At 45.1% G+C, this 11,285-nt stretch overlaps 1 protein-coding gene across 2 annotated transcripts in view; it reads right to left on the bottom strand.

Moving 5' to 3' along the window:
* Window positions 1–9,439: 9,439 nt before the first annotated feature.
* The window catches only part of LARP7 (La ribonucleoprotein 7, transcriptional regulator), a 28,705-nt gene continuing 26,859 nt past the window's right edge, over window positions 9,440–11,285 (bottom strand). For both annotated transcript variants that reach the window (XM_075090085.1, XM_075090086.1), the window contains exon 13: window positions 9,440–9,871. In XM_075090085.1, the coding sequence (XP_074946186.1) occupies window positions 9,791–9,871 (81 nt within the window). In that variant the 3' untranslated portion in view covers window positions 9,440–9,790. The remainder of the gene's footprint in view (window positions 9,872–11,285) is intronic.

The following is an 11,285-nucleotide window of genomic DNA, read 5'->3' as shown; positions in this document are numbered from 1 at the left end:
CACCAGCTCACCCCTCTCCATCACATCTGGCTCAGAAAACATCTAGGTATGCTAAGAGAGGTGAATGCCAAAAAAATGGAAAGCTGCTTTCACTTGGGAGCCAAGATGCTTGGCCAAACTGTGGCTGCTGTTGGCCGAGTCATCCAAGGGTCTGGCAGAGCAGCCTCTCTCGGGAGGTTTCTGGTACGTCCGGCTTTAGGCATGATGCAAACCCCATGAGAACAGCTCCCGCACGGTGTGTTGTCACTTCTAATTCCCATCACGGCTAAAAGCATACAGCGCTGAGACACGAGGGGGAAAAAACTGTTTTTAAAATTAACCCTTCGAACCTGGGTTGGGACATCCTGGTGGCATCCCCGGAACAGTTTTCGCCCTCCCGCCCGCAGCCAGCTGGCAGCTCCGATCCCCTCATCCTTCCTGCTCCTGCCACTGCCAGGTTCCACCCGTAAATGCTGCTGCCTGCAACGTTTAGGTCTGCACCTGTACACAACAGAAGCACCAGCATTTGCTTTCCTACCTCTTGCAGTGAGGTAAAAAAAGCCATTTTATTTAGAAAATGTTTCAAGCTGGGTACTCTGACTTTTCGGTGTAAGCTCTCTGCTTCTCAGTTTAATTTTTGAGAGGGCTTTTTTGACTCCAACTCCATTCGGCCACAGGCAGTGTGGCAGCAGCCCGCCTATTCCATGCCTTTTCCAGAGAGGCAAAGCAGCAGATGAGGCAGCCACCGCGATCTGGAAAAGTGGCGATTGCTGATAGCAGAACAACTGGCACGGGATGGTTTGATTAACATCTGCCCATGCAATGGGACATGTTGTCTGCCACCCAGCAGCCTTCACATCGGACTAGTGGAGAGAAATAACATTTTCCTGGGGCGGGCAAGATGTCTTTTTCCAGCGCGGGTTGCCAGTCCAACATTGCAGAAAACACCACCCTTCTCTCCGCCTTGCCTACCACTAGCTTCAGCAGGAATACCTCCATTTCCCCACAGAAATTCCCCACCTCACATCCAAAGGCCAAGTTATTCTCTCCATATATGATGAGACCGCACTCAGCATAAGCCATACCTCCCCGTTGTGAAAGCTCCTGCGCTCCTTTCCAATACAAACTCCTCAGGAAGCTCCCTAAGGAAGAGCTCTCTCTTCTGCATGCACCATTCAATGCCTGCTAGCTACCGGTTGCTTTAGTGTACTTGAACATTCCTTAAAATCGTTGCTTTTGCGCAGAGGCGAGTATGCAGGATAAAATAAACGTGGAGTCCCTGACCAACAAAGGAAGAATACATGAGTTAAAAAGAGTGGGCTCTGTTGTCAGGTTTCCCTAAAGGAAAAAGTCCAACCCAGCCACAAGCAATGTGTCCCCAACTGTGGTAAAATACTTTGACAACAAACGGGATATAAAATACAGCACAGGAGTTGTAATCAGGGCATCTGAAACAGGATGGTGCCAAACTCAGGCTTAAAAACTGCAAACCAGCTCTCTGCTTCTCTCCCTGCTGGAAGCTGCGGATGACCCATTCTGCCACTGCAGCTGTTTCTATATTTAGTTGCACTGAGATATATATATATATGGCGATAGAATTATATCTATAGATATAGTCTAAACCCAGTTAGGCAGCTGTACAGCTGCATGTTTCGACACCCAAATAACTTCAAATATTTAACCCAATTCAAATGGCATTGTTCTGGTTTTTCCATCAGTGTACGAGCGCAGCAATGGACCAGGCCGAGAGCAGTAGGGTTTCAGGCATGCTTGTGGTGAAGAGGCGATGACAGCGTTAGAGGGAAAGGGGTTCACCTTTAATCCTGGTATCCAGGAAACCAGTGGCAAAGGGAGAAGGAATGGGCATACAAGGAGAACAGGAAAAGAAAATTACGTGAATTGATAGGAAAAGGGAAATTATCTCCCTCTTAAAGTTTTCAAGAGTCTCACTGTGCTTTTTTCATAGTTTTTTTTGGAGCAAGAGCAGTTCTGGTGTAAACGCAGACATCGGGTGCCCAGCTGGGCGGCCACAGGCAGGGCAGGGAGTGGGATCGGGGCACGGCTGGAGCTGCCAGCCCAAGACGCTCGCCACCATCTCAAACGCCAGCTCTTAGCAAAAAGCATAAACCATCTCAATCATCTGGCTCTTCTAGGAGCAAAACAAACCCTGTCAAGTGGAAAATCCAGAAGATGCGGTGGTTTGATATTCTCTGCATCGCTCTAGGCTCAGAGTTTAATCTACCTTTTCACATCTGACGTGAGAGGTGAATCCAGCCGAGACCAGAAATCACCTCAGAGCTATTGCTGGAAGAAGACGGGGGGAATTATGGGGATGAATCGTGGTGGCATAAATAATAAGCTTTGCAGTGGACGTTTCCGTTTTAGCGCAAGTCAAGGAATTTCAGTGGATTCAAAATTCAGCTTTCAGTTTTGAGAGCGTTACATGTCAGAACAAAAAAAAAAAAGTATAATATCAAAGCAGCATTGCATGAAAGAGATACATTATGCCTGAAACTTTAGCCAGATTAATGGATAGATGTAAGCCATAGTGTAAGGCATTAGAAGCAAGTCTACAGTTACAACATGGAGAATAACAAAGCAAAATGTGACATAAAACGAGGCAGATGGAACTGGCCTCTGCCTTCTCATTAACAGTGACCTACCTTTGCTTCTGGAGCTGTACTGAGACACGGGCTCCCACGAACACCCCGCACTGACAGGGAAAAGAGGAGGAAGGAAGGGCCCATCCTTCGTGCCGACTGAATCACAACACAGCCCGTTTCTGAACCAATATAATTTTAAATTATATTAGTCTGACTAAGCTGAGCCGACAGGTCAAGTACGCTTTGCATTTGTGCACATGGAAGATGTCTTCTAGGCTAAACCTTGCAAGAAGTTATCTACCGAGGCACCAAATGTGATGGGCAAGATCTGAGGGAGCGGCTGTATTACCCAGAGTACTCGCCAAGCAAATACTACGCAAAACGCTAGGTAACAAAAACCCAATTTTCATAACAAAACCACATTTCAGTACGTAGCAGGTAAGAGAAAGGAAAGCAAACGGAAATACCAGCCATGGTGGGAAGAAAAGCAAAGGAGAAAATTGCATAAAGCAAGAAGGGAAAAAGGTATTCAACCAGGCCCGCTCCATACATTATTCAGAGGGTGGGAGAACTGGAACACTCTCCCTCCGCAGAGACAAGGAGTCAGGGAGCTTCTTACTTTTCTATTAATTATGCTCTTTCGCTTTTGGCAACAAGGAAGAACGTGCGTAATCTGCGTCCCACGTATCACGATGTATGCTCCCACCACAAGTCAGCAGAGGTCCCAGATTTCTCTGTGGATAGCTCAGCTACCTGAGGCAGGGCAGGTATTCAAGCCAGATGCAAGTAGTTTTAGCTACCCTCAGAGAAATATTTTCACAGCTTGATGAAAATCTCTCCTGAAGGTACTAGAAAACCATCTTTCTGGTCTGCCACAGGCAGCAGATGATAGCCAGGGCTCGTGGCTGGAGCCTGGGCACCCTGCATCCCAGAACCTGCCCACCTCGCAGGCTCCCTGGGTACCTGGGAACACAGGGGGTTTTTTTCCACCCCAAAAATTACACCTATAGCTTCACCGTTGCGATCAGCTGGTGCGTAACACGTAGCAAAACACACTGGACGCAAAGCTGCCCTGAGCTTTGCATTGTGCCTGCAGCGCAGGACAGCGTGCAGCAGCTTTGCCCTCTGCTGGCCAGAGCCTCCGTGGGGTCCCCGTGGGGTGCCCGGGAGGTCCTGCAGCCCGGCCCCAGGCAGGAGCCCCCCAGCCCCATGGGCACCCCCAGGGCTGCCACCCCTGCCCCTGGCCTTCCCCAAGACAGCAGAGCAAGGATTAGATACAACAAGAGGCTTGGCGAGTTGACAGCTAGTGGGTAGGGGCCCCTCAATGGAAATGGCTGTGCCTAAAGGTCTAGAAAAAGAGCAGAATAACAACCTCTAAATTTGATGGAGCTGCAAGCCTTGCCCCTGCTCTGCCCCAACCCTGCAAAAGGTGAGAGAGAAACAGGGCAGGCTAAATAACCCTAAGTAAAATCACACCATACTAGAAGGCTTTTCCCATCAGCCTCATCTTACTCCTCACTTAATTCCAGGTCCTTCCTTTTGCCTAAATCAGGATTGAACACTGGGACATTTGGGAATGGTGTTACTGGCAGCCGAGGGGTGCGCAGGGCCAGGGTGCTGCCACGCAGGTTGGGAACAGAAACCCCGCTGCAGAAACACAGGCAGCCCTTCCGTCCATGCAGCCGTCTTCTGCTTCCAAGTGCCAGGGCTGCTTTGGCCCTTCCTCCCACTTCTTTTCACCTTCGGGTGTTTGTTTGGTTCAACTCAAAATGCCATAAGGCAATAAAACCGCAGCAGCGATGAGCAAGTGTTTATCGAGCTCAAAACGAGTCGCCTTGGCAACGGCAAGCAAAGCTCTCCCGTATTCTCCTGCCTTCCTTTTCTCCTGGTTTTGCTGCAGTTGGTGTGACTCGGATAACAGCTCTGCATGCTAAGTATGCCGGCAAACACCGGTTCCAGCTAAACGGAGGCATAAATACGAGAGCTGACCCAGCTCTGCTTGTAAACTAACAAAAACCTGGGGGTTGCCAAGCAGCCCAGAGAATTGCCCGGCCTGTCGGCACCAGCAGCTCCCGAGTTCAAAGGATTCTAACCGCTAAAACAGCAACCGCTCGCTTTGAAGGCGAGCCCAAGAACCCCCAGCTTTGCAGTTCTCCGTCACTTATAGCTCTGTTACAGAGCGAGCCTATGAGGATTAGGATGCAATTAGAAGATCTGTATGGTTGGTCTGATTACACGTTCAACCGATGTCCGAACACATCAACGTTATGGACACTGGCTTTCTGCAGAGCCCAAGCACTGCACTACGCAGGGAGTACTTCTGGGTAACGCCTGGCAATGTACGCCCAGCATGGGTACTTCAGCCAGGCCCTGAGGGTGCACTAATATGTGATGTCTTCCTCAAGCCATGAAGTAAGCTTAAGTTTTCCCACCGTTATTTATCCAGAACCTTGGAGTCGCGTGTATTACAGCAGGCTCCCACGGAGCGCTGCACAGCAGGAGCTGCGGGTTCAGCGGCAGGCACGAGCGGAGACGGGACAGACTCCTAGGCTAGTGGTGCTGCCAAAGAGACAGATGGACAATCCCACCTTGACAACACAAGAAAAAACAGCTAGAAATGCATTTTTTAATCTTTGTAAATTACATTCTCCCACCTACTTCTCCAACACACTGACAAAACACCTACTGGCGTATTTAAAAAGTAAAGGTAGAAAAACCAAACCGTGACAGCTGTGCACTGGCAGTTAAAATAAATGCTCTTCAATACTTGTAGGACCAAACTTCTAACCTGCTACAAGAGAAGGAAATGGATTTGGAATATAACATTTTAACATCATTGGTTCAAATATAGGTGGTTCACACCCAAAGCATACCAGGTAAGCAAGCCATATTCCTCCATTACGGAGCCACAACTGACCCGAAGAAACCATATTTAACGCCAAAAATAATGTTCCATTTTTAGTAGAGGGCAACTTCCTCAACATCATGCACAGAAACTTAATCACTTGTAGGTAAGGTAACCACATTATTTCCCCACTCAGGCACATTTCAAAGCCACCCAAGCATACCTTATCTAATTATTTCTTGCAGCGTTACGCAGCGTTATTCCCATGATTTAATCCCGTCTGAGATCATTAGACACTATGCTACCGTAAGTAAGCAATTACAACGCTGACCTATGTTCCAGGGGGCCTGGGCAGGCAAGTGCCTTTGTCATTTATCAGAACGTAATTTTCTAATTTGATTTAGACCCTCTCTAGAAAAAGGATAATTTACTTACCTGCTAGCTTTCAAGGACTGCCTTGAAGTCTGATTTAAACTAAGATATACAGTACACCTTAGGGGAAAAAAAACCAACCCAAAACAACATACAGGCGATGTTAAATCAGACTCGGTCAGATGGTATAAAAAGTGAAAGAATTAGAGGTAACAAAGAGAAGGGCATAGTCTTTGGGAATACAGCATGTCAACAGAGGAGGCAGGTGAAGGTTTAGGAAGTTCTCTCACTGCACTCACCAACGCCCTGGACAAAAGCACTTCGGCATCTCCTGATAACTCGAGACTCCTGCAGGAGCTGTAATTCAGTGCAAATTCACTCTAGGATTTTTTTTCCCTCCCCCCCCCATGACTTTCTGCTCACTCCAGGTGACAGCAAGATTGAGGACAGCCAAACAAGAGACTTCCAAATTAACACAAGGTGCAAAATCAAAAGTAAAGAAGTTTTTTCTACGCTGCAGGGACAGGTAGAAAGGGCCACGGGGTACAAGCATCATACCACGAGTGGGATACTGCACTGACTACGGACCGCTGGCTACTGAAAGCCCACAGGTCCAAGAATTGTGGAGTATCAGGCTGCTGCTTTTGAGTTTTTACCAAAACCACTCATCATCTTCTAGCATTTTTACTGCACAAACACAGCTTGCGGGAGGCAGACAGTCACCAAATGGGATGACACGTATCTGAATGTGAGAAATCAGAGGAGAAATCAAAGAAGCCTTTGGGGGGACAAGATCATGCATGACAAAACCTACAATCAGATTGAAGACCCTAATTCAGAATGTTCTGCTGGCACCAAAGGCTTCCCATCGGTCGGAGTGGCAGGCCTGCTGCTGCCGTGCAGAGCCTGCAACTGGTGGAAGAGAGGTAAAAATATAAGGGCTAAAAATAATTTCAGATTCAACCCCTGATGCTGGGTCATGAAGGGCAGAATCAACGCTGGGTTTTGCTCCAGGGAGATCTGTGCGTAATGATGTTCTTTCAAAACACTCAACAGCCAAGGGAGACAGAAAAAAATAAAATCAGCAAAACCAAATGAGCATTCCAAGGTTATGAATTGCTATCATTTCACAGTATCATCCTGAATTTTTAAATAAAATGTGGTATTTCGGGGGAGGGGGGGAGGAAAAAAGTCAGTGTTGGAAGTTCCTAGGAGTAGATGAACCTAGAGAAAAGCAGTAGAGCAGAAAACTTGACAGTAAGCACCAAACCAATCCACCGCAGACCAAAGTGCCGGACTTTGCTAAACGCACCTTCCACTGGAAAGGTCAGATATGAGGTACCTTTAGGAGTGCAACTCTTGGGAAGGTAAAACTCAACAGATGGACTCCTCCTCTTAGCATATGTTGATGGCGAGGGCTAACAGCAGCAGATATTAACTGTCATGAGTACTTAAAGACAAAAAAATAAGCCATTCTGGCATAATTAAGATTCCAAGCTTCTTTGGTAAAGGCATGTAGACTACCTTCTCCACACGACTACTGAAGTGACAAAAATTCTACTATCGACTTCTTCAGAACAAACTAAACACCACCACCTCCGCTGAAGCAGATTTCTGCACTAGTCAGAAAAAGGAAGAAAAAGGAAACTGGTGTTTAATTGTAAATAACCTATATAAACATGGGAAGGAACAAAAGGGTGACTTCTCTTGCTATGTGCTCACGTCAGGAATTATTAATAAAAGAGCAGGACTCCAAAACTTAGGCTTTTGCAATCCTGCTCCACTCACCACAAAACATAAAAAGTCTGTATCATTTATGATCTGAATTATTATTAACTTGGGTTTATTTTTGACTTAAATGAATTTCAGCAGAAAAATCCAAAACGTTTTAGCCAGAGGCAGCTGCTGGGTTTTTTTCCCCCTTCACATCACAGAAATGGGGGGGGAGGGGGGGGCAGGACCCAAGTCGTGTCTTTCAAGCAGGATGCCTACAGACCTTCATTGATCAATTATTTTCCTAGCTAGGTATCTCAGTTCTCTCTGTGTCATGAAATATCTTACCCACCTAGTATAATAGAGGAGCAAAAGACTACGTAACAAAAAAACCCCCAATCCTGCAATTGGACCAAACATCTGAATACTGCTGAAGTCCGCACCCGAGGAGCGCGTGGCATACAGGTTAGCACCCAGCCTTCCCCCACCCTCCCCCTGCAGTCAATCCCCTGGGAGGAATTGCCCTTACGCAATTTCCAAGAACCATTAGCAAGCTCTTCCCCTCCACCCCCGAAAGTTTCTCTCTTATCTTGCACTTTTCCCCTTCTTTATTTCTGCTATCTTTAGTTTGATCGCTGCTATACCCTCTCCAGGGATTTGTGGTAATCCTCTCCATTCACCCACTCCCTGCTGGAGGAGAGGGATGCGGTCTGCTGGTGGCTCACATGCTAATCCCGGTTTTGGGGGAGTGAAGGATGGAGATTTACGCTGGTGGTACCGGAGCCTATGGACTGCACAGATAAATAGTTCCCATTGCTGCTGTGTTAAGCAGCACAGTAAGAATGGAGGAGTGTTTGTGGAGCACCATATACATGCTGCCACTTGTGATGTAGCCTCTCTATACCGTTTTTGTCCTGGACAGTCTGATTACAGTTAATATAATCTCTTTAAAATATTATTTTCCTATTTTTTTTTCCTCCTTTGCCTCCTCTTTTCCCTGACCCCAAAGCTACCATGGGTATTATATCCACACTACTTTCAAAAAATCAGCAGAAATAATGCAGATTCCTTTCTTAAATAGCAAAAATACACCAACTACTTTATTATAGTAAGTATCATTAAAATACCTACACTGCTCTAGCAATTTGACAGCATAGAATTTAAAAGTGCTAACCCACCTTACACCAGCAAAATCTATAGCCACAAAAATGCCTAGAGTGTCATTGACAGTTTACTTCAAGAGAGTTTTGATGGTATTTTGGGAATGTGCTTTTTAGCTTCAAAGTAACTTGGCTTCAGAATAACTTCTATTTATAAGGAAGCTTCACACTGTTACAAACCAATGTGTTAGTGTCTCATTTGCCCTGCAACAAAATTCACGAAAACAATCTCGCAATTAAGCATGTGAATTTGTCTTTACATTAATGGGAAGAGCTTTAACAGTAGACTTAGTCATACATAGCCTCAACCTTTTAGATTATTCCAATTTTATGCGGGTTTTTTGTTTATTAAATATTGCCAGTCTACAGTGAAACACTTTAAAGCACATTAAGACCACCATCTTAACTTGTGAACTACACAACCTCAACACTTATCTGTAAGTGAGAATTACTTCTGGAGCTAGAGTTAGCAGATGAAACCAACAAAGGTTTTCTTATTTCTTCCCCCGAAGATTCTTCTAAAAAAAACAAAAGTCTAAATTCAGTTTAGTGTGCACTTCAGGCAAGTAAATTTTCTTCCAGACTTCGCAGTGACAGATTTTCTGACAGGCCTAGCCACTTTAAGATATGTGGAAGATTATAGTCATTCTAGTGTATTTTTCAACAGTCTGATGGACTGAACAGAGGCCTAGAGAGGTTTACTTGGCATTAAACCCAGTTTTATTTAGAGTGTCATAAAGCAGACTGAAGAATCAGAGATGCACAACTGAAAATTTCTCAAGCATTTTATTTCACAACCTAGTGTATAAAACTTCACCATACAAAAAGAAAACAAAACAAAACAAAAACAAAATCAGAAGTGAACCAAAGCAAGATCTCTTAATACATTTTCTCAGAAAGCTCTACCTAAAGGCTCAGAAGCAGTAAACATTCAGCCTATTTAAAAATGGGATTCAGAACAATCTTCATACTTGCAGTCTGCAGAATTATGAATCAAATGGACCGGGTTTTGATGGCTTCTTAAAAATGGTTTAGTTGCTGTAAGCAGTGGTGGTTGTGGGGTTTGTTTTCGGTTTTTTAAATACCTAGTTCACTTTCAAGGTCACAGTCAGTCTCGGTTAGTTATCTTCAGTGAAGCGAATGTGTTTACTTGTTTGTTGAGTCTTTTCAAGTCTCATTCTTTCAGCTTTAGCAATCAACTGCAAACAGGGAAAATATTGTAGAAAAGATTAGAGGAAAATTATACTGTTATGATTTTGTCTCACAATCATGAATGTATTATTTGCTGATTTACCAAACTTGGAAAGAAAAAGCTCATCTTTGAGCAGCTGAGCTAACCGGTACATCTGACCAAAACAAAAAAAGTTAAAGCAGCTCTGATACAATTTATTTCAGGATTGCCTCAGAACCATCAAAAATAGTAAGGCATCTCTTCAATCTCTGGACAGCGCAGCATCTTTCATTCCATCCCTCCTTCCTCCCAGCACAGTTGCAGAGAACAAAACTACAAAATCAAAAATACCCAAACACTGTCTCATACAGTAAGTTAAAAAAACCCGACCCTTTTATTGGATTCATGCTGTTACTGATGTAAGAAAGCCAAGGTCAGACTATAAAAAAAAAAAAGAAAAAAGAAAAAAAAAGCCTTAGGAATATTGTGTCATTTTCCACTCGGTTAGCAAAGAAACAAAACCACTGCAATCCAGACGGGGGCCATCCATCAGGCTGGGAAAACATCACAGTACATATCACAACCCTGCTGGGAATTAATCTCAAGAAGTAACGGTGCTGTTGGGAGGAACATTGATTTGATGCTAGAAATCCCTAACACAAAACCCTGTCTTGACCAGGGGTTGGTTTGTTTTCAGTTGCATTTTAGGGTGACTGCCTGGATTACTAGGGTACCTGGTTAGCTGCTCCCAGCACAGAGGTATGAGGAATGCTCTTGTGGAACAGAACTAACCTGCTAATTTCCAACTCGTGTGCTGCGTCTTCAGGCAGAAAACAAAACACTGAGAACAACATTAAACTTGTTTTTGAAGCTTCCACACTAGAACACTCACAGATTTAACCACAGCACTGCAACAAAGCCATACTAACACCCAAAACCCAAGGTAGGAGCTTTGTTCCCGTGACGCCCTATGAAGATTCCATGAGCAAGAGCTCGTGAGGTGTTACATGAATAAGATGGGGGGGCGGGGAGCAGACCCACAACCCAACAAAATGCAAGGAACAAGACAGGCTGCCTAATCTGAATCAAAAGTGAGACAGCAAGAAACTCCTGTGAATCTAGGCACATCTGTAACACACCAGCATAATTCCACATTAATTTACCTGATGGAGACTACTAAAACATATTAGCTGGTGCTGAGGTAAAAGGGGTACTCGCTCACCAGGCAGTCCAGCAGAGTTTACTAGATTTGAAAAGTCTCACCAATAAATCAAATTTACTGTTTATCCCCATGACTGCGCTCACAACTGTGTCCTGCAGAGGTTGCATCTCGTACACAGCACGGAAGCCCAAGGTATGCTGCTGCCCTCATTATGGCAGTCAGGAATTACACTCGACGCTGATGTCGTGTGGATGTGTGGTTTGCGGGGCTGCGTATAATT

The sequence above is a fragment of the Phalacrocorax aristotelis genome, chromosome 4, assembly GCF_949628215.1.
Source record: "Phalacrocorax aristotelis chromosome 4, bGulAri2.1, whole genome shotgun sequence".
Taxonomy (NCBI): Eukaryota; Metazoa; Chordata; class Aves; order Suliformes; family Phalacrocoracidae; genus Phalacrocorax; species Phalacrocorax aristotelis.
Note: the sequence above shows the minus strand (reverse complement) of the source record. Positions and strands in the feature narration are given on the sequence as shown.